Genomic DNA, 24,550 nt, shown 5'->3' on the forward strand with positions numbered 1-24,550 from the left:
TCAGGATCTTTCTGCCCAGTTTTAGGATCTTTCAGGTCTCTTAGGGCCTTGCCAAATTGAAGCATTGAGAAGTAAGAGCATAGCTAAGTAAAAAATGTTTTTGGATATACTGCCATAGTAGAGTGGTGGTCTACCTTGCTCACACCACACAATCTACCAGGGGTTCCATTAGTGGAGGCTGTTGAGCTGAGTCAGGAGGTAGGAAGGGGCCAGGTCTAGGGTACACATTCAGCCCTGAACACCATTTCTATCCATCACTTACTTGATATGGCTCATAGGCATCCATTATACAGTCTGATTCACGAACACAATTCTGTAAGGGCTACACGGGAGTCCTTTTCACATGAACCTTTCTTCTCTCCAAAAAGAATCGTAATTGCACACCAAAGCCAACTCAACTTTGGTACTGCCATTTACAAAATGCTAAATAACCTCTGACTGAATCTCTCATTCACTTTGCCTTGAGGGATGATGATAAATGTGGTTATTACCATTACCCCATATCTTCTGTATATCAAATCTTGACTCTGAGACCTTCCTTTAAATCCTCACCACAGCTCTATGGCCCAGATGACATTTCTAAGGACAGTGATTAGAATAACATGTCTAAAAGGCTTCTGGTCAAGATCATCTTCTCCAGAATCTACTTCCCAGCCTATGTTTATCATCCTTCTTGTATGATCCTAGAAGCCCAAGGCTCTGGATAAAATCACTTTGGGTAGCCATCCTTCTACCTCTGCCCAAGGCTGTGCCGCGAGGTCCAGGAAGTCCCAGGGTAAATGTGGTTTCCTTGAAGTCATGGCTTACCTTTGAGGCCAAGTTTTCACTTGCCTCTATGTGTATCCCTCCCATCACAGGCTCAAAAGGTATCTAAACAACGTTTCCTACTACAGCTTGATGCCCTCTTCCCTCCATATAAAGCACACTGTTGCATCTCCTTACACCTGAGGCACTACTCAGAAGCAGCTTCTTGCAGGAAAGTGAAGCATGCTCACTCCCTTCATCCAGGTGTCACTATGTAGGCCTCAGAGCGTGTCAAAGGCACATTGGCATCTCATAGCGAATTGCAGAACTTGCCTTTTGTCGTGGCTGGTCTGGAGAGGTGACAACTACTGTATTGCAGATGGTGAGTGCAATGAAGAAATCAAAAACATCAGACAGCTCGGGTGAGAGATGGGCCAGAGGGTGCTCCTGATGCCTTGCAATGGCGAGGAATCGGCCACACTCACTCACCTTCTCCAACAGCTTGGGGTCAGGTGTAATGTCTTTCTCCTGGGAAGAAAAGAGAGCTGCATGATGCGTTTGACACGTTACCTTGCCAAGTGGTTTGCTTTTTAAGTATTTAAAAGTAGACTTGAATGTATTAAAAGGTGTGAATAGGGAGCTGGAGGGATGGCTCAGAGGTTAGGAGCACTGACTGCTCTTCCAGAGTCCTGAGTTCAATTCCCAGCAACCACATGGTGCCTCACAACCATCTGTAATGGGATTTGATGCCTTCTTCTGGTGTGTCTGACAGCTACAGTGTACTCAACTCATAAAAAAAAATCTTAAAAAATAAAGGGTGTGAATAGAATTCAATCCCACTACAGACATTTTACAATTCTACATTATATGAACCTCAATTGTTTAAAATACTTACATATTTAAATAAATGTATTGTCATTATATGTCAATATACTTCTTAAAAAAATAAAACAGATGACATACTATCAGTATAGAAAAACTCAGCAAGTCTACATACATCTCATGAACTACTTTTTGATAGCAATGTTATAAATTTCCTTGAGATCTCATCTCTTTACATTTAGATAATTAAAATAGTTTACATAATCAAGATATTTTATATGAAAATCGACAGTTTTCTGTCAAAACATGTCATAGAAACTTTTCCACAGCTCAAAATTATATGAGAACTCATTTTAAAAATCATCCTCCAAGTGGACAGAGGCACCATGATTATCCAGCTATCCTTTCTCACTAGATTTTTAACATTTTGTTTAACTGTTGTGACTTTTATTTTTTATTTACTTTTTAATTAATTATTTTATTTATTTACATTTCAAATGTTGCCTCCCTTCCCGGTTTCCCCTCCGCAAACACTCCATCCCATATCCCCTCCCTTTCGTCTCTAAGAGGGTGCTCACCCATTCCTGCCTCACCCCTCTAGCATCCCCCTTCTCTGAGGCAACAAGCCTCCACAGGACTAGCTAAGTGCCTCCCCTCCCACTGATACTAGATAAGGCAGTTCTCTGCTACATATGAAGCTGGAGCCATGGACCAACTCATGAATACTCTTTGGTTGGTAGTTTAGTTCCTTGAAGCTCTGCGGGGGGTTGGGGGGGAAGGTCCAGTTAATTGATACTGTTGTTCTTCCTATGGCGTTGCAATCCCCTTCAGCTCCTTCAGGCCTTCTCCTATCTCTTCCATTTGAGTCCCCAGGCTCAGTCCAATGGTTAGCTGTGAGTTTCTGCATCTATCATAGTCAAGTGCTGGCAGAGCCTCTCAGAGGACAGCTATACCAGGCTCCTGTCTGCAAGCACTTCTTGGCATTAGCAAGAGTTTGGTGTCTGCAGAAGGGATAGGTACCAATGTTGGGGGTGTCTTTCCTTCAGTCTCTGCTCCATTTTTTATTCCTGAATTTCCTTTATTATTTTTAAAAGATTTTATTTTTTTTTATTTTTTATATACAATGAGTAGTGTCTGTAGCTGTCTTCAGACACACCAGAAGAGGGCATCAGATCCCATTACAGATGGTTGTGAGGCACCACAACCATCTGGTGAATGCAGAGAATTGAACTCAGGACCTATGAAGAGCAGTCAGTTCTCTTAACCTCTGAGCCATCTCTACAGACCCTGCATTTCCTTTAGAGGGAAGCAATTCTGGGTTAAAGATTTTGAAATGGGTAAATGACCCCATCCTTCAACTGGAAGCTTTGTCTATCTACTGGAGGTGGTCTCTTCAGGTTCTATTTCTCTGCTGTTGGGTATTTCAGCTAAAGTCATCCCCATTGGGTCCTGGTAGTCTCATGGTTCCCTGACTATCATCCTCCACCTTCTCCCAGCCAGCTGTTCCTTACCCCCACTGCTACAACGTATTTCTATTCATTATCCTGGCCCTCTGAACTTCTCTCCTGTCTCTTCCCATACCTGATCCTACCCCCCTTTTCCTTCCCCCTCCTCTCTCCCACCTAGGTCGCTTCCTCCCTCTGCCTCATATGATTATTTTGTTCCCCTTTCTAAGTGGGATTGAAGCATCCACACCTTGGTTTTCTTTCTTGTTAAGCTTCATATGGTCTGTGAGTTGAATTGTGAGTATTCTGAACTTTTGGGCTAATATCCACATATCAGTGAGTACATACCATGTATGTCTTTTTGTGTCTGGGTTACCTCACTCAGGATGATAGTTTCTTGTTCCATCCATTTGCCTGCAAAATCTGTAAAGTCATTGTTTTTAACAGCTGAGTAGTATTCCATTGTGTAAATGTACCTCATTCTCTGTATCCATTCTTCCATTGAGGGACATAAGGGTTGTGTCCAGCTTCTGGCTACTTATAAAAAAGTTGCTATGAACATAATGGAGCACCTGCCCTTGTTATATGTTGGAGCATCTCCTGAGTATATGACCAGGAGTGGTAGAGCTGGGTCTTCAGGTAGAACTATTTCCAATCTGAGGGACTACCAGATTGATTTCCAGAGTGGTTTGACCAGCTTGCAATCCCACCAGCAATGGAGGAGTGTTTCTTTCTCTCCACATCCTTCCCAGCATCTGCTGTCACCTGAGTTTTTGAGCTTAGCCATTGTGATTGGTGTAAGGTGGAATATCAGGGTTGTTTTGATTTTCTTTTCCCTGATGACTAAGGATGCTGAATATTTCTTTAGGTAAGTCTAGGCCATTTGAGATTCGTCAGTTGAGAATTCTTTGTTTAGCTCTATATCCCATTTTTAATAGAGTTATTTGTTCTCTGGAGTCTAACTTCTTGAGTTCTTTGTATATTTTGGATATTAGCCCTCTATTGGATGTAGGGTTGGTAAAGATCTTTTCCCAATCTGTAGGTTTGTCTTTTTGTCCTATTGACAGTGTTCTTTGCCTTAGAGAAGCTTTTCAGTTTCATGAGGTCCCATTTATCAATTATTGATCTTTCTCACTAGATATTTAACCTTCACCATTCTGCCGGTATAAATAACGTGTCAGTAAAGTTCTACTCCAGTAATTGCTGACTGCATGACTGAATTTCTGAATTAGAATGTTTGAATACTTCATGTAGTCTTAATACACATTTTAGAATGCTGAAAGGGAAATAGGGTCCTCTTGCATCCCAGAGCCTTCCTTCCCACATGACAGACATTAACCCAAAGATTAGCATCCACAATTTTAGATACCTCTATTTAAATGGTAGCTTCTACATGGGTCTAGAAAGTCTTAGAAGAATGAGACCATTCAAAGTGAGCATGATTAACTTCCCCTCTGTTCTTATAGCATAGTGAAAGGACTCTTTCAGAACCTGTTACTCACTTTGAGAAATTCCCTTGTCTAATGACAGTAGTCCATAAGCACACTGGCCATGGAGAAGACAAGAAAGAAGCAGTTTTATTTGCTGTGTGCTCATCTAATTAAAACTTTATGGTGTAGGTAATTGGCTCTGCCTTTTCACACATGTCATCTTGTTCTGATGTTTTGTTCATTTCATTTGGCTAGGTTTCCCTCTTTGTCACCCTCTTTAGATGGCTCACTTAGCAACCACACAGCATCAGATACAATGGCAAAGAAGCTGAATAAGTGTTTCAGGAAAGATAACATGGTATAGAGGGGTGGTACTAGACCGCTTCTGCTCATGGAGCACAGCCAAGCCTGAGCTTATTTGTGTGATTAAAAAGAGATAATTTTGATTATCAGAGACAATGGACAGTGGAAAGAAAGCAGAATGTCAGGCTCCCATCCCTCTAGGAGGTTCACACACTGCCTGCACTCACCATGGGACTGCTGAAGGCAGTATGCTTAGACAGCATGCTGGCCCTCTTGGCCTCAGCCCGACTGCCTGTGCGCCGATGGGACTTGATACTTTGGGTCCTATGAGACGTCCAGATGCTCTGATGGCTCCCAGTACTGCCACGGTGGGATATTGTACCTAATTTGGACACCACTTCCTCTTCTTCTGAGTCTGCCTCTTGATACCTGGCCAGTCGCTGGGCTATGGAGACAGGGACAAAATGTTAGACATCAATGAGGGCAGACTGAATTAACTCAAGATATTGTAGGTCTCATGAGCCTGTGCCCCAGAGTGCACCCAATCTTCACTCTCCAAGGGTTGCCAAGTTAGGATGGCTCTCTGAGTCCTGTGTGAGTAATAAGAAACCTATTCAGAATTACTCCTTCTAACCAAGTATTTAATCAGAAGTTCAAGTGCAGGCACAGCACTTGGTAGAAACATTAGAGCAGCCTAATATTAGGGAACTTCTGAGAGATGCCCAGAGAAGGGGGTACTCATGGTATTAGTCAGCCATATGAGCAATTCTTTTCTATTAATCACCAGCCATTCCCCTTCAGAGAGATGAGAAGAACAGGGATAAGGAAGGAGTCACCTGCCCACTGTCATCAGGCTAAGTACTTCTCCATACCAGTATGCCAAACATTCCATCTGTTCTCTGGTGACAAACAGCCTAGTGTGCCTGCTGGATTGCAAGGAGGAGAAAAGCTTGGACATATAGCTGTTGTGCCCACTGTTTGGCATTATGCATTGAATTATCTCCATCCTGGAGAGGAGCAACCTATACCCTCAGGCCTCCTCCTTCCCCTTGAAGCTGTGGAGCAAGGAAGGAGCTACTTCTGTAGTACTGTGGACAGAGGCCTGTTTCTAACACTAGAGGCCTCAGACAAGCCTACACATAGGCATGCAGCCAGCTAGCTGTAGGTTATTAAGTCAGGAGATGAGGAAAGAATATGCCCATAGTCTCTGTGGTAGCTTTGGTATATGAGCTCATAGCTAGCTTTGGTATGTGAGCTCTGGCCCAGCACTCAGATCTGTATTCATTTACAACTGAGTGTCAAATCATGGGCTGAACCGACTGAAGATATCTTTTTCAGTGTTGGCACTTCTGCACATCACGGAGATGCATAAAGACTTTTATTCCTCAAATACTCAACTTTCCTCTGGAAGTGACAGAACCTGTTAGCCTTACCTTTGCATTTCACTTCTGTCAAATCTATGATTCTGTCCCAGGAAGTCTCAGATGACAACTTTATTTTTTTAATTGTGCTATTAATATTATCTTTTATTGACAAATCATAACTGAACATATTTAGAGGGTACAGACGTTTTGTTTTGACATAGTATAAAATGTGCTATACATACACATGAAACTAATTAATATATCCATCACCTCACCGCCAAGAGGATACAGCAGCATTGATTGAAGGCACTGTTGTGCTAGAGATCTCAAACCTGTTCTTGCCTGAAACTGAGTTCCAACTCTACAAGGCTGCTACAAACACAATGCCTTGGACTACACTGCAGTGCACAAAGCTGAGTAGGTGGGAAGGGGAAGGGGAGGCAAGAGGGTTAGAGTCTGCGATAGGGATCAGAGAATGAGGTTAGGAAGGTAGACAGGGTAGATAGGTAAAGGCATGGAAAACACCAGTAGCAGTTCACTTGAGGTGCACATGAAAATGCTAAACAATAGGTAGACTCCTATGCTTTTTGTTATATTGTACACAGAGGAAGAAAGTGGTCATCAAGATAATTCTTAGGTGCTGGAGAGATAGCTAGGTAGCTACTGATATGGCTGCTCACTGCTTTTCCCATTCTGCCCTCAATTCTCTTGGCAGTCTGTGCTTTTTTTGTTGTTCTTATTGGAAAGAAGGGGACTGTGTGAGGCTCAGGGGCGGGGCTCACTCAAAATTGTTATTTCTCCAGACATTTGACTGAAGTGCAGGCATCTTCATCACTGTATCTTCTCTTGGCAAGAGGCTTAGGAAGTTTGGTGGTTTTGCCTGAGCCTTTCTTCAGCAAGGAGGGAGACAGCAAAGGATAAGGAAAGGAGGGACAGGAGGCAGGGCTGCCTGTACCAAAGGCATAGAGACTAATTTCTCTTAGGCTCTAACGAACATTGTGTTCCAAGGCTAAGTAAGAATGCAGCGTAAAGTACACAATGCCTGTCTGAGAATTTTCAGCTGACAGCTGAAAGATAAATGAGTGACAACAGAAAATCTCTCTGTCCCTTTGTGGGACAAAGTGAAGTCACTGCAGAAACTAGCACTTCAAGGGTGTTCTGTCTGGCTGCTGTTGCTTGCCTGGCAGAAAATGAGCCAAAACAGATGCATATCATTCCAGACACGGCAGCTGAGCACGACAATGTCAGCTCCTTCTATAAATAGTTCTGGGCTCCCAAGTGATGGCCAAGGATTTATCCTCCCTTGAGAACCAGCAAGCCATGAAGCTTGTGAACTATTTCTCCCGTCTCCTGCCCATGGAGATCTCGAGAGAGCAGTTTTCTAATGCATCCCAGACTACAAGTCTCTGTCCTCACACTCACCATTGGCATCATGAGAATATTCTATGCCGGACACAGTGCACCTTCGAAAGACCATCTTGTTCTCGGTTAATGTGCCGGTTTTGTCTGAGAAGATGTATTTTATCTGCCCTAAGTCTTCTGTTATATTTAGAGCTCGGCACTGCAGCTGTGAATCTGTCTCTTCATCATAGAGCTCGATATCTTGGTTAATGAAGTATACTTGGCACACTTTAACAATTTCAATGGAAACATATAAGGAAATTGGAATCAAAACCTAGAAGACAAAGGCACACGGGATGAATGACTACGAGCGCCGGGGAGCAGTTTTCAGTTAATGTAATCAAATCAAATGACAAATGACCAAGGAAGCAGGAACTGTACTGTACCTTTAAGAGCTTAAATGGGGTGGCTTAAAGTCACTATTGGAAAAGGATTAAAAGTACTGGCAAAGATTTTAAGCTAGAATAGCCTAGGTTGGTGCAATTGCAGAGCGGAAATCCACTCCTATGTCTGGAAGGATAACGATGGCCTGGAGACTAAGTTGTGCTTGAGAGGGGCTAGGAAAGGAGAGAGAGAAGAGAAGAAAACAGGCACAGTCAGAGTCCTCATGAGCAACATCACCTCTAACTACAACAGACCTCTCCCTCATGTTTCCCCTGAGCCCCAGTGACAGGAGCTGTGTATTACCCAAGGATGTGCTCCATAGTCCAAGGAGCAGCCATGGGATGAAACAATTGTTTCAGAGGCTGGTTTTATGTTGCAGTACAATTTTGTGATCTTGTGCAATAGAGAGCAAATGCAAGATGGATTGGGAAAAATGCAGTTATGGTTTGATCATTCCAGACCAACTTTCTGGAAATGAATGCTTATTTATACAGCCACAACACTGAACTAATATTTATGAGCCCAGAATATCATCTTCTGACTAACTCGGTTCTCTTGGTAAATTAATTATGTTAATAAGACACCAACTATTATCCTAACTCAAGGCTAGAACAAAATTTACATTTACAAAAAAAAAACAACATAAAACAAAAAAACAAAACCTAATTTGCAATGTTAAATGAGACTGTTTTCCCACTGTAGGAAGGAACCATCTGTGATAAGGCGAGGCTAGACACAGCCTCTGGTTGCTCTGTCCTCACAGAGGTTAGTGGTGACCCTCACTGCCACTTAGAGCTCTGGGGATGTTTTTACTCTTTAATAGACCTTCCTGGTGCTGCCTGTCAGTTACAGATAGGGAGGCATGTGAACGCATACGACTGCTACTGAATACTAATGCTAATACATGCAGCAGCATCAGGATGAATCCTGGGAGAGGTGCTCATCTGCAGATATGCTGTGAATGAAATAGCTTGGGGTTTGGCTCCCAGCAAAGTATTCATGTGGCCTTCCTCAATTTCATGGAGAACTACATTAATAGAACACATTCATGTCAGGTAACTGAGTGAGGGGCCCTGTGGATGTTCTCTATTAGTTTCTGAAATTTTCTGTAAATCTGCATATTATTCCCAGATTAAATCTATTTTTTAAAACAGTACTAAGGATGTATCTCAATGGTTAGTGAGAGCACTTGCCTAGCATGTAATAATAATAGATTAGTAATAACTAATTAATAGTAATAGAAAAAACAGAGAAACAATGGGAAAACTCAATCCCCAAAGCATTAATTGTTTAAAGAAAAGCAAAGAAGAGCATCAACTGGAAAGTCACCAAAGAACCTTCAAACAGAATAAAAGGTAACATGTATCTGTGATTCTTCAAGATGCAGAATTTATAGAAAATTCTTTGCAAGATTTTTGAGTTCTCTAGAGGAAAATAAAGTAATTACCATATAATATTTATTACTGTTACCTGCAGAACTATTATCATTGTCAAAAATGAGTAAACCGCAGCTGTGGCTGGGGATAAAGAGCTGCCATCAGACTCAGGAACATCAAATAGTGCTTTTTTCTCTTGATAACGCCGGACCCACAATCCATGTCCTGTGCATGTTTAAAGAGAGGCATCATTCATCTGACAGGAAAGAAGGAATGCTGCTTGGGAAAATTAAGACATTTTTTAAAAGACTGTTACTGGACATGACATATTTGTTCTATCAGCTTTCTCTGTACATAGTATTCTTGGACCCTTTGGCAGGCAGCTAGAAAGAGTGCACACTTTGTTTTGCTTACATCGAGAGTTTCTTAAACTGTGTATGGTACTACACTTGTGATCATGTCACTTGGGAGGCTAAAATAGAAGGATCAAACATTCTCGCCCATCCTGGACAACATAGCAAGAGCCCCACAACTGCACTCAAGGGTTTCCTGTTGATGGTGCTGAATGGTACCACTGATCATGATATAAAAATTGTCTGTAAGCTGGGAGAATGACTCCACTTCATTATCCAGGTGCTCCAAAAGCACAGTCATAGGGTCTGGGTAAACAAGCATCAGGACCTCAATACTGCCCATGTGATTCCTTCTTGAAGATTCAACTTTCACATGTTACAGTTTCTAAGAAGTCAAGGGTTATGCATGCTTCTTTCTAAACTAAGTCCCAAACCTATCTGGTTACAGAAACTTTTTGGTGTTCTATGTGGCTCTGCTTTAATCTCCTAAGACTATCCTTCAAGACCATGTTATACCTGTCTGGTCCATGCTGACACAGTAGAGACAAGTGGAAATCAAGTGCTGGAATTCCAAAACATGTTACTGCAAAGGTTACATGACCTTTTGGTCCCCCCTTCTAAGACCCAAATTATTGTTTTCTCTCTTTTTTTTTTAATACAGCCTCATTGCTCTATATGTTCATCTCCTGTTGCTAGCTTTCATCATTACTGCTGAACCCTCTTTCACTGGACTCATTACTACAGCTATGATGGATTCATCTCCCCCATCCAAATAGTCTTCAACTCCAAAAGGCAGATTACTCTGCAAGCTCATTCACCTCAGTGTGGCCACACTGATGCTGATGCAGGCACTCCTGGAATCCAAGTAGTGAAAATGGTGTTTTGACCTTTAAGGTGCTGGGTCTAGTGGAGTCAGGATAGCCCCCACACTTGCCTGTAGGCTGTGCAGCAGTCTACTTCACTGAGGACTCATCTTGGGAGACTTACCAACCGCTGAAAATAGAGATATACAAACGAGGAGAAGGACACACCAGAGGACATCGCAGTTCATCTGCCTTTCAAGCTGGCTGCGCTTGTAGCGAGGCCCACTATTGTTCAGCAGGGCTTTGGTTTCATGTCCTGCAGAGGAGGATGGAGGGGTATAGAATACCAGTCTCCTAAAGACAAGGAACCAGGGACTGGATCCCATAGAGCAATTATCCTGGATTACAGCTCTCCAAGAACATTGGTCAAAATAGGATTCAGAATGACTTATATAACAACTCTAAAATGAACAGAAAGAAATATATTAAAGAAAAAAAAAGAACTCTATTGACAGGGTTGTTATTAGAACGAATCTTGTTTTTCAATACTTTTCTGTTTTCCTAAATTTTAGTTTTCTAATTTTCTCTTATTATGAGATAGAAATTGGGAAGAAATGTTGAACAGCACATAGCACAGTATGGCAGTAGACAGACGGTCTAAGGTTTATCCTGTGCCTACCTGCATAGATGACAATTCCAGCCACAGCTTCTGTGTTTCGGATGGTGCACCCTCGAAGCAGCAAGTTTTCCTTATGCAGCCCAGCCTTCTCCCCATTGCTGTGGATGCTGTAGAGGAACATGGAGCATGGTATGTTACACGGCTACACAAGCACTTTTGGAAGTATCCGAGAAAACTTTGGGACACCTCAGTGCTGGACAGTGAAGGAGATAGAAGGCCCCATCATGGGTGTCTGCTTGTGTCATCATAACACCTCTGAGGAAGCTGCTTCAAATTAGCATAGAAACCCCAAAGCTGCTGTTTATCTACTCTGAATGGGATTAACTGGGAACTGACTACAGAAACTGCCAAATGTGTAGTTGCAAGGCAGACCTGAGAAGCTGACAAGGACAGTCTTGCGGGGTGATTGCTGGTACATTTATCTGCTCTACCAGAAATGAGAGTGCCATTCAGTGCCTTGGGTTGTCACAAAACACACACAGCCCTTGAGAATGTATGCTATGAATTTTGACAACAGTTTGTGTGGGTGCATGTGAGTCTGTCTTCTATCTATGATATATATATATATGTATATATATATATATATTTATTTATTTATATTTATATATATATAGCATGTGTGTATAGGTATCAGCATAGAGGCCAGAGGTCTGTTACCCTGCTCTGTCCCTCTTTGCTTTGTTTCCTTGAAACAGGGTCAGTCACTGAGCCCAGAGCTTATCATTTTTTTCAGCCACACTGTATGACCAGCAAATGCAGATGTTTTTCTGTTTCTGTTTCCAGTGCTAGTGTCAGAGGTATGTATGGGGACATCTGATCTTTACGTGGGTGCTGGGGATTTGAACTCCAGTCCTCATGTTTACAAGTTCTCTTAATCACTGAGCCCTTTCCTCAAACCCAATTTTGGTATCATTTTACATCGATTTTTCATAAAGTTATAAAGATATTAATATATTTAATCTAAGATGTATGTAAACCATGAACATTCCAAATTGTGTCAGTGCTGTATAGATTCAAAAGCACTTTTTAATTTTAAGCAATTGACTTTAAAACTTGTCCTCTTGGTCCAAAGCTGTCCAACACGGTCTACACTATCACTACACTGGACAGACCCAGGAGCCCTATATACAGGCCACCTTTCCATACCCACCATAGAAATCCTTTTCCCCATCCTTAGTCAAAATGTCTCCTCTTGGCAACTCAGACGTATCTGAAAGTCTTTCTTTTCTGACAGCTCCTAGAGTGATGCACATTAGCTACAGAAACACATTTTTTTTTATTGAATAAGAGAAATTATATAAAATCAAGACTAAAATGCTTGCTGTACTTAAATGTATTGTACGTAATTTCATGTAATTTACCACAGTGCCAGTTCTTCTGCAGAGTATGTAAAAAGGGACACTCAAGGAACTATTAAATCAGCCGTGTGCCGATGGATCACACCTTGCAAACCCAAGACAAAGGTTCAAGACAGGAACTAAGCATCAAGAGATGGGGCAGATGCACACAAAGACAGATACATGCAAAGCCCTGTCCCATTACCAGGGAGAGGAATTCCATACTGTATCTCTCATGTGGATATTTCTCAAGAGATAACTGGACATGAAAAAACCTTCTCTGGGTAGCAGTGAAAAACAATAAGCCCAGTTTTCTAGGAACAAGATGAACTCAGCAAAAATAAGAATAGTATTTCAGATTCAACTTTCTTTGATATTATGTGTAACTATAGCCAGCCCGCTACATCTCTGAGCATTGCAGCTGCAGATTCAAACAGCTATAGGTAGATGACACTGGGGGTGAGGAATATCTATGTAGTTAACAGGTTGATTTTTTGTTGTTGTTATTTCTTGAAAAATACAGTATACAACTATTTACACTGTATAGTTTTTATGTCATATTATTTAGAGTTTACAGGAAAATATATAGTTTATGTGCAAACATTATGCCATTTTACATAAGTGACTTGAATGTCTGTGAGTTTTGGAATTCACAGTGAAGAGTTCTGTGAATAACCTCCAAGTTATTGAGGATCTAATAATTGTCTTTCACACTCTCTGTCTCTGCCTGTCTCTCACATGTGTGTGTGTGTGTGTGTGTGCGTGTGTGTGTATGTGTGTGTGTGTGTGTGTGTGTGTATGTCTGTGTGTTGTACTAGGGATTAAACCTAGGTCTTCCAAAATGCTAGGCAAGTGCAACTTGAAACTGAGCAACACTCCTGAATCCAACACTACGCCTTCAAATCAAATCAACTGAGGAGTAAACTCATCACCAGAAATTGAACCAGCCTATATAAGGACCATAGCTTCAGGAACGGGCTTCAGATGCAGGGGGCACAAACATATTCCTGTGAGAAGAGTGCTCATATCAGAAGTGGAAGGAAGACTAGAGATGAGAATAAGCCACTGGTGCTAGCAAGCAGTTACTACTACCCTGAAATTCTGAGGCAGAGTGTTTCCATTGGTCATAGAGCAGACACAGACATATAACTCAGTTCCAAAGATGCTCAAGAGAAGGAGAGCCCACCAAGCTGCCATTAGCACCTGCTTCTTGGTTATAGGCTCAACTACCTTGTCCCTAGAAACCATGTGTTGAAATTTCAATCCCCACGGCCCCAAGAGATGACAGTGTCTGTAAGAAAGTAATTAGTTTAAATGTGGGCATGGGGCAGTCTCTGACCCAATCTGACTGACCTTCTAAGAAGAGATTAGGACACAGACATGCAGACAGATGCCAATGGGAAAAGACATGGGGACAAGTTGTTCAGCCACAGGCCAAGTGCAGAAAGATTGAGAGAAATCAACCCACAGATACCTTGGTCTTCAAGGCTCCAGAAAGAAGAAATAAACCTCTGTCTTCAATTCTGCCCAAGTGTGGTACTCTGTCTATGGCAACCAAGCACATCCTTTAACATTTAGTCTAGCCTACTTGGAAGTACTCATCTAGTTCAAGCCCTCAGGCTTCTTGACTCATCTAAACATGCTCTTCTAAATGAAAACTCTCTGGAAGGAAAACTTTATGAAGAACTGACTGCTAAGATCTACTGACCTGGGAAACAGTAGTGCTCAAGCAGATAAATGTCTACTTTTCCCTCTCAATGAGCATTGTATCTCTCTAACTCATGTGCTGTTGGGAACAGGTCTCATTCATCTGAGTACAGTGTGTGAGGAAAGGTAAGGACTGGCTACCACATACATGACAAATGACAGGCATGGGGTGAAAAATTGTGCAGTTGCACAGAAACAGGAGGACAAGGCTTTGATGCTCAGGTAATGCCTACCAAGCCCCCAGTGCAAAGGAGCAGCAACTTGCAAAGGCTTCAAATCAACTCCTTCGCCAGGGTAGCTAATCTGTACCACTCAAGACACCAGGGACTTCAATCCATTCTGCTCTGAAGTAGTTGTATACCAACCTGGCCTTGAGGTCTACTAATGTGTGATATGAATTCCTGTCTTGCTTTTATATCACCACAGTGATCAGACTTCAACATTATACTCCTAAATTTTGTAATCCCAGGCTTTTATTTTTGCTCCATATCTGAAGCACTGGTCCAGCTCAGGTTTTACAAACTTCTCTGCGGACACCTGCAGCTCAGTCTTGCTGGCCTTGTCATTCCACATCTCAAGACATGCATGCAGCCTTCTGAGCATGTACATGAGCACTGTGTTCCTCTGGGAGGAGAGTTTGAGGGCTGTGTACTTCCTTAGCTTCCCATGAAGGCTGTCTGCTCTGTAGTGCCTTAGCTCATTGTAGGCTTTCTGTTCCAGGCAGCCACCCACAGAAATGTTCTTCCCTCCTTATGCTGGCTTTGGTGTCAGAGGAGGTTCCTCTTATAGTGTGGGCTCAGTTTTATAGCCTTCATGTAATATCATCTCTGTTAAACTCCTAGATCCCCAGGCAGGATCCTCTTCTCTTATTACATTCTCTACCCTGTTTTACTCCTCAGTGATTGGCAAATGTTGACTGTTGCCCTGACCTTGGCTTTAGGTTGGATCTAGGGGATGGGAATGTTGAGAAGGATGGTGAAGGAGAAGATGGGAGGAGGAGTAGCAACAGAGGTTAGGGAGTAAATTTCTGTGCCTTTTTGGTTAGAGAGCACTGACTGACTGTGTCTCTTCACCACACAGACTTTCACTTCATGTCTACTTCTGCCCTCAAGTCCATGGACATTGTGGTGAAAACAACACAACTGTATTTGATTCAGTGTCTCTACCATGACTTATATGTCCCAAGGCTCTCTCCATCCTTGTGCATATACATAACTGAACTCTTACTTCCAGGAATTTGAGAACACCATCTACCACTCTGAGCACTCTGATTGACATAGGCAGGAAGGACAAAATGATAGCAGTTTGGAACTGCTGAAGTATAGGCAGACTTTCCTTTGATATAGTACATTGTTCAGGTTTTTGTTCATCTAATTCAAATACATGTGGAAATGACCAAACTGCTTTGCGCCGATGTCCCATTTTCTCAAGGGATGATTATGTCTACGAAGGTGAATGAAAGAACTCAAAATTTGATGAGTCTGGCAGACATGATTACAGTCTGCCTTAACACCTGCTCATCGCCACTGATGCTTGGAAACATCTCACACAAATCTCACTCTCAACATAGCCTGGGAGAAGTTAAGGAACTGAAACAGTTCAACTGTCAGTAATGATCCTGCTGCTATACCTTATGAGATATGGTGATTTGAATAAGAATAGCTCCCTGAGGCTCCTATATTTAAATACTTAGTCCCCACTTGGTAGACTGTTTAAGAGAGCTTAGGAGATATGATCTGGTTGGAGGACATGTGTCACTAGGTGTGCTCTTAACCCACTCCAGGCCCAGTTTCACTTTCCACCTCCTGCTTGAGAACCAGGATGTGAGCTCCTACTCTACTGCCTACCTACATCCCTGCTGCCACACTCCTCTCCATGATGGAAAAGGACTCACCTTCTGAGACTCTGAGCAAGTACCTTATTAAATGTTTATATATATATATATATATATATACATATATATATATATATATATGAGCCTTAGTCATGATGCTTCTTCCAGCATTAGAGCATTAACTAAGATGTAAGGTGAAACTAGTCCCTGCATTGGTCACCAGGGTGAAGAGGCTACCCCAATAAGCAGGCTGCATTCCAAGGGCATCCAGCAGTCATCCTGGTGCTGTGGTACTTTACCCAAGTCTATGACATGCAGGCAGGAAATCTCTGTGAATGCTTATTTGGGGGCAAAAAAAAAAATGGTAACTGAGAGAGCAGAGTAGCTGGCTACACTTGCATGGGAAAAATAGGCTTGAGATCAAAAACTTCCCAAGAGACAAAAACAAAACCCTCTATTATACTTTTTTTTAAATCAGCTCAACAGAAAGATATAGCAATTATAAATGGATCCAACATCGAAGCACACAAATATAGAAGCAAATACCGAAGATCTGAATAAAGGAGCAGGCAACTGGCTTTATGATGTAAAATGAATTTTATATCAGACAAATAACCAGACATCCTACGTCTTTATCTTTTAGGCAAAAGTGCAAGCATTCCTCCAGACTATGGTCTCAAAGGTCGTAACGTAAGGGGCTGAGGAGGGGCTCCGTGGTTAAGCTTGCTTACCACTCTATTAAAGGACCTGAGCTTGTTTCCCAGAACACATGTCCACCTGCTCAAAACTGCCTCTAATTCCGGCTCCATGGGCTCTGACACTTTCTGGGCTCTGTGGATACCCACCTACACATACTCACGAATAATAAGAAGTAATCACCACATGCTGTGAAGTTGACTGAACATGGTAGAACAGAGGCTACTGAGAAAGCTTTCTCTTCGTTCACAGGGAAAGACAAGGCTTAGACTTACACTAGTGAGAGAACTTTGGAAATAGCTGAAAGTGGTGAAGAATGCTGGTATTTTCAGCTTCTTGAGGATCTTATTAGAGCTTAACCATAGGGACTAATTTAAAGAACACAGAATACTAAAGTGTCCTTGAATTATGAAGCCCCTGACACTTATCTCTTCCCAATAACCCACAATGTATTTCTTGTACCACAATATCAACTCATTTAAAGTACAAAGCTCATGTTCATACATTCAGAGCTGTAAAAACACCAGCAAATGATCCAAGAATGTTTTCCCTACCCACAAAGAAACTGCCGGTTCTTCCTCTTCTTAGGCTATAATGTTTTCCCCAAGCCCTGGTACCTCTGATTCCTATGCTCTCTCCTCAGACAGTCCACACTTCCTATCAATGGAACAGCACACCGAGGCAAATACTGCCCTCTCTATACAATGGCTTCTATATTGCAAGGTATTTTATATGGTTCTTTCACTTGCTTGTCAGGTTAACCTGGGGCTGAAGAAACAGTCATACTAACTATAGAGTTAAGACCAGAGTTCAGAAATGTAAGATAATTCCTATAACCACCAGCTCTGGCAAGGGAGCTAAAATCCTTAGTTACATTTTTTAAGTAACAATGATTATAGATATAAGTTTGGATTAGCTGGTTCACAAAAGAGAACAATCTTCAGGCATGCCTAGCAGTGAGATTGGAGGATTACCATGGCTCCCTGGCAAGTAGCTTCTGTCTCATGGAGACTGATGGAAGGCCACTCTGAGAAGATAACAGGAGCAGGAATACCTGAGTCTCAAACCAAGGACAGATCCTGTAGCTGATGTACTTTGTGAGCTAGCCCCTGATACAAGTATCAGGCAGGATGAGGTAGGCTGAGGTTTCCTTCTGGGAAGGATAAAGAACACAGCACAGTCAGGCCTACTCCTGGGGAACATACACTCTTCAATCAAGATCCCACCCTGATATCTGCTCACCTGCATCCATGTCCTCCCTCTGTACTATTCCCAAGAAGACAGCATTAGTCTGGCTAGCGGAAGCAGAGCTTCATACTCTGTAGTGTCTTGGAGTTGCAGGGAAATCACTAGTATGTTGCTGCCTACAGCTCACCTCCAGAGAACCACCCAAAGTGAGCACTGGATGAGGGGCCATTTTGCCCCCAAGTCTATCCCATGGACTACTTAAACAACTGTGCCCAAAAGATATGGAAAATCAGCAAGATGGGGGTAAGGATACAGTGGTCAAAGCAGGTGGCACTAAGACCACCTGTGTCTCTATGTCATTCCTCAATCAGAGCTTTGTGGAGACAAGGTAGAAGTAAGACTTCTATGACTTCTATTCTATGACTGAATAGAAAGCCACGTACAAACTACATCATACTGTACTGGGTGTTTGTCTCTGGAAATGTGCCAGTAGGACATTTATGTTGTCATCATCAGAAAAGCTCGAGTTAGCAGAATGAAATCCACAGATGAGTTGTCTTCCAGTTTCCAGAAGAGAAGGCAGAATTAGGATGCTAAGCCATTTAGAGTTAGGTGCTGTGGGTGAGCAAAGGGCTACAAACCACTCGGTACTCAGGACTCACCCTTAATATATTAATGCCTTTGTATCCCCCTTGCATATAACTAAACACATTAGGAGTCTTAGTCTTCACTTACTTTATCTCCTTCTAATAACTGTCTATTGTACCCATGCCTTCATCCCTGGTCTTGACCCGTTTCAGGACATACTTCTAGAGTGCTGAGCAATGTGCTTCTCCATCGTCTAGACATTAGCCTTTCCATCTCATGTTCCACAGTGGCCATCAGCTTTCTTTGGACTCTGTGGACTCCAGAATACCCCTTCTAATGTCTCCACTGTGTTTCCGTCCTAGGGCACTGCCCTATGGTGTCATTTCTGTCACATCAAAGATGATGTTCCTAATTTTCAGGGCTATTCTGATTTTATTCCTTCCATTTCTCCTCCTGTGTTCTTCTCCTCATGGCCTGGCCTCTTCACTGACTAAATACAGTATCTAGGCAAAGGGTCCTCAAATCTTTATCTCTAGTTCCCACCCTCACTTCAGTCCCTGATGTGGCTTAAATGTGACATGGTTGTCTTCCAATGATTCAGGTGTTAGAAACAATTGTGTCAGTATTAAGAGGTACTGGGAACCTCATAGGGAAGGGAAAGTAGGTCACTATTAGTCCTTCCCCAAGATCTGCCTTCCTGTATAGAGTTCCTACTCACTCATAATCCCACTACAATCCCAACTACCATGGAGACACATAGCTAGGGTTCCTTGCCAGAGTGTACATCAGTTCATATTTTCAGACTTTGAAATCATTATATACATCTATACATTTACCCAGATTTTACTATCCAATCAGTCATTCTGTTTATGATTTTGCCATCATCTCAAACTGAGCAAACCTCAACCCCACCCTCCTATCTCATATAGTTTTTGATATCCATAAAAGACAGATAGTTCTTATAGCCACCTAGTGAACTAACCTCCTTCCTAAGGACCATCTCCTACCTCCTGGCCCTTCTCACCTGGTACTCAGTACTACCTGTAGCAGTGAAGTTAGCAGCAGCTGACAGAATGACAATGGTCAGTATTTAGAAGGCAATTACCATTATGAAAACCCTCTACGCATTAAATGAACTTTCAACAGTGGCCTGAGGAGTACCTAAAATTATGTCCACTACACTAGGACTCAAAGTTATCTAGAAAGTATGGTCTCCACATCCTGGCAACCTCAGTTTGAGTGCTAGTTTGAGTGTAGACTCAGAAGATGCTTAATTTCCTGAAGGTCCACAGGGGAAGGATGGAAAGTGGCTGATGAAGGATTCAGTCTTCTTTACTATGAATCTAACCCCACGACAGGTGATGAATACATGAACAGTCTTTTGTTCATGTGAATGCAGTATCACTCAGAAACCTCCTTCAGGACTCACAGGAAGCAAAGGGAACAGAGCCCAAGAACTAGGCCAAAAGCCATTGGAAAAGGATCTACCCACTATTTTTGATTGAGTTGGCAACATGAAATTGCCTTCACCTCCTTTAGCAGTTATTTAATGTCAAGACTTCTTAAACACCTGGCATCTCCTCTCTGCAGCTAAGTTGGCCTCAGAATTCACAGAGGTCCTGAAACTGGTGTTCTATGTGTGAACTCCTAGAAGCTAGGTAAGCAGGCCAGAAGTCAACAAGGACCAACAAATGCACAGCACACAGACTTGTGCAGTAGCACGTTTACACTTTCCTTTAGGAGTTTGGTTTCTTAAAAAGGTCATCTAATGACTTCCAAACTTCAGAGCAAGTCCAATGAGTGCTGGTTCATCTCTGGGTCACACAAGTCCACTTTACGTTTTGTGAAGTTTCCATTTACTACTAAATTCCATTGTCCCTGAGCCTGATTTGGGCACAGGCTGCAGTGCTGGGTACTATCATCAAATCAGGGATTCACACAGTATTCTTTGATATGAGGCCCATTTTCAGAAGTCCATTTTATTAGAGGAGGCTTCTCTGCCCTGGACAGTAGCATCACAAGGACGCTGAGGGAGCAAAGTCTATGGGTTCTGCTCTTATGGAAAGGGTCCAGCAGTTTGCCATGGAAGCCTGAACCTGGTATCCTTAGACCTTTATCACACACTTCATCCTCCATGAAACGGTTCATGCAGTTCCACCTTGGAGTTCAGCAGTTGTATATACATGCCACTCTCAATTCACTGTTTCCTTACACTATCATTATTGCTATTAGGAAGTTTTCCAAATAAACATTAGGAGCAGACTGAATGATATAGTAAGTGACCTCCTTGAGCTCTACATACCCCTGACCAAGATTCACCAAGTGTCACTATACTTGGCCATTCCTGGGCCATTTATCTACCTTTGGTCTTTCTACTTAGGAACAAAAAAGGAGGCAAGTACAAATCTCTTTTATTCTAATTAGAAAAAATAAACAGTAACTGTTTATTAAGGCAGTAACTGTTACTGCAGTATAGTCAATGTACTGGCTAGGACCAATATACAACAAATACTGAATAATGTGTTCTTGGATCAAGATGGAATGCATTTCATCCCAGGCTCTTCTGCCTGGCCTCTGACTTCCATTTTTTGAGACCATATATAACAGTCATAAGCTTCTTGTCCCTTGTCATGTTCCTCAATCTCTCAGAGGGTAAATCAATCACTCCTCAATAACACTTGACAAGTTCCCACTGCTGACAGGATCTTTCAAATTAGTTTCAAGATCAACCAAAAAAAAAAAAAAAGAGAGATGTATTTGGCAAAGACTATCCAAAAACATGTTATAAATCTGTGTATCTGTGTGTGCATATGTTTAACAAAAGAAAACTAAGAAAGCTTGCAAAGATGCATGATACTTACATGCAGCCACGAAACCTACTCAGGTCATTGTTTGGCTTCTCACACTCGATTACGCTGGTGAACGTCAAAGGATTGAATTCAGAAACCTGAAATAACAGTACACACACATTAAAGAAAATTAGTCTCTGGTCATTCTGGTCTAAAAGGCTCTTGTTCATCTGTCTCACACCTAGGTAGGAGAATCAGCATGGACTCTGGCTAGAGTCTCTGCAGAATGCCACACACCCAGTGCTTAATTCATGCTTTCTCCTTTTAATAATGAATAATAACTAATTGTTTGAACTATAAACAGACTTGTGGTTAGTGAGATGAAATGATTAGTCCTAATGTAAAATTAGAGACCGAGATAATAGCAAAGGAGGCACCAGTGAAGAAAAGGGATGGGTGTGGTTTCCTGAGACACATAAGGTCTTTTCTACTTCTTCATAGCAATTTAGAGAAGCAATTTCTACTTGAAAATAGGAATTTATGCTAAAATCCGATTTCCTTGATGTTCTCTAAAGATTCTTCATTGACCTTTGCCAGAAAGAATTTAAATAGCCAAGTATGAACCAAGAGCTCAGCGACTTCATTATGATTGTGTTGTTAAAGAAATGAAAACTCACTGTAAAGGGAATGTTTAGATCTTTCCATTGATGGATATAGCAGTGCCTTCTCCAAAGAAGTCAGAAGGAGAGGAAGGGGAAAAATAATAAAGGAGAAAAATGGAGTCAACAACCCAAATGAGCCCAGTGAAACCAAGGAATTTCTTGTTCCTTTCTCCTCTTTTTTTTTTTTCAATCAGCCTCTGGTCAGGTTCATTGGATTTTCTGTCAAGTGTCACAAAACAAAACAAAACAAAACAAAACAAAAAAAAAGAAAGAAAGAACAAAGAAAAAAAGCCATTGAGCTGTCCTTGTTCTTATGTATCATTGGAAAACCAGACTGAAACATCACAAAAGGGTACAGATACTGCTGACATCAGTACAGGTGAGTTGTATTCCATCACAACATGTATCCCTCTGCATACAATACAGCCATAGAGGAAATTATTCAAAAGTCACATTTTAATGTTTCCCATTGTATCCTGTGTACCTTATGGAGTAATTATCTGGCAATACTAGCCCCCATGCAATAGCTGATTTTGAAATATTTAAGTTTTAATTTATTTTGAAGTGCTAGGGTTTGAACCTCTGACATTACAAGGGTGTTCTACCACTGAGCTTCGCCTTCGAGTCATGGAATGCCATTTACAAAGGCTTTTCTTAAAGTCTCTTAGTCATTATAAGTCTCTCTCCTTTACTGAAATAGAAATAACCTTGCATTCCATTTGCAGAGTCGAGCTCTGCTTCAGCTTCCAGTGTTTATTTAAAGCTGTATGAATTATGTTGAAACTAGTGGACTGCTTTTTCCAGAGTCGACAGTGGCAAATACAGCATACAAGATGGCCATGAAGGGAGTAGCCTCTGAAGAATGCCAGGATGATTTTTGGCATACAAAGAGAGTATGACTTAAAATATTCCATTTCTGTTTATTATTCATTCTTACTAAGAGAAAAAAAAGCAATATGCACAGCTTGGAAACAGTAGGACATTCTGTCCCCAGGGCTTCATCACAGCATTTGTAATGCTCCCAACCAGGTGCCTTGGGAAGCATACATGCCCATGGCACAGAAGTCTCGCTTCATCTGAAACTGGGGAGGATTTTAGAACTGAAGGAATCTTCAGAGTCTATTACAAGCTGAACTGTTTTCCTCTCAGGCACAGAATGCATATGTTGGGGTTATAACCTCCAGGAAGACAGAATGTGCTTGTGTTTAGAGATAGGCCCTTTAGAGAACTAATTAAACTACATGAGGTTGTGAGGACAGGCCCAATCTAATAGCACTGGTGCCCTTATAATCAGAAGCAGACATGACATAAGCGCATGGGGCAAGGGTAGGAATGGCAAAGATGAGTCTATAGGGAAAAGCTATCCATAGGATAAGTCTCAGGAGACATCAAACTGCTGACACTTTCAACTCAGACTTTCAGTTTCTAGAACCATGAAAGTGTCTGTTGGTTCACCCCTCAATCTGTCACAACCACACCTCCAAGGCCACTCCAGTTTCTCATCTAAAATGTCTCTCACCCTGGAGATGGAACTCAGTGGTAGAGTACCTGTTCAGTCTCTGTAAAATCCCAGCACACCTGTCCAGGCTGTGTGAGACCATAGAAGTCTGTCTAGCATATGTAAGACCTCATATACAGCTTCTGTGAAATCCCAGCAACCCTGTGGAGCTTGTGTGAGATCCTAGTACATTTGTTCAGAGTGTATGAGACCTTAAGTCCCTGTTTAGTGTATGTGACACACTAGGCACCTGAGTATGTGGGTAATTTTGCCTGGATCTACCTCTTCTGCTTTTATTTTTTAATTTGTTTTGTTAACTTTCTTTTTCTTTCTAGAGACTGAGCCCAAAGTCTTGATTACGCTAAGCACTTGTACTGTCATGAGCCACACCTGCAGACAATATAAATGAATTTTGAAAGTCCCGTTGTCTTACTTCAGGGTCAGTATGGTCAACCTAGTAGCAAATATTTGATAACACAAAGACATCAGGGGTTGTGCTGTGGGCAGTGCTCTTTCAGAACTCTGCTGAGAGAGGTCTTTTCTTTTTTTTAAGTATATTTTATTTTTCATTATGTGTCTCTATGTGGATATGAAGTCATGAGTGCAAGTGCTCTCCAGTGCCAGAAGAGGGTTCCCAATCACCTAAAGCTAGAGTTCTAGCCTGATGTGGGTGCCTCTGCCTGTCTTCCTGAATTATTAGGTCTCACCACTTGCCAAGGCTTAGGCCATGTTAGCCTGAATGCAGAAGTATTTTTCTGCTATTTCATAGAAACCATAACACATTCCAAGACAGTGGTGAGGCTCTGTCAAGGTGACTATCCTGACCACCTTCCCTGACCTCATTCCTGCCCCAGGGATTGGGACAACTCTCCTTGTGTCCTCTCTCTACTAAAATGGAGAGATGCCTTGGTACTTAAGCTGCTGTCTTCCCATGAATTTCTGATAGCTTCCTGAGGACAGCAGGCAAGTGCGACTGTTTGGAGCTTGTACAATGCCTTCCATCTACCCCAGGCACAGAGAGGGGGAGGAGGGGAAGGGAGGGGGAAGAGGAGAGGGAGAGGGGAGGAAGGAGGGAGGGAAGGAGGAGAGGGGGAAAGAGGGGGAGGGAGGCAGAGAGATGGAGCGAAAGAGAGAGAGATTGGCAGAG

The 24,550-nt window shown here is 42.0% G+C and overlaps 1 protein-coding gene across 1 annotated transcript in view; it reads right to left on the bottom strand.

Moving 5' to 3' along the window:
• The window catches only part of Atp10a (ATPase phospholipid transporting 10A (putative)), a 163,483-nt gene that overhangs the window by 32,156 nt on the left and 106,777 nt on the right, over positions 1-24,550 (bottom strand). Inside the window, exons 3-9 of the mRNA XM_028785673.1 lie at positions 21,316-21,401; positions 11,105-11,211; positions 10,610-10,741; positions 9,364-9,494; positions 7,531-7,783; positions 4,972-5,189; positions 1,078-1,272 (exon numbers count right to left, since the gene is read on the bottom strand). Coding sequence (XP_028641506.1) covers positions 1,078-1,272; positions 4,972-5,189; positions 7,531-7,783; positions 9,364-9,494; positions 10,610-10,741; positions 11,105-11,211; positions 21,316-21,401 — 1,122 coding nt within the window. The remainder of the gene's footprint in view (positions 1-1,077; positions 1,273-4,971; positions 5,190-7,530; positions 7,784-9,363; positions 9,495-10,609; positions 10,742-11,104; positions 11,212-21,315; positions 21,402-24,550) is intronic.

The sequence above is a fragment of the Grammomys surdaster genome, unplaced genomic scaffold (genome assembly GCF_004785775.1).
Source record: "Grammomys surdaster isolate TR1022 unplaced genomic scaffold, NIH_TR_1.0 125311, whole genome shotgun sequence".
Taxonomy (NCBI): domain Eukaryota; kingdom Metazoa; phylum Chordata; class Mammalia; order Rodentia; family Muridae; genus Grammomys; species Grammomys surdaster.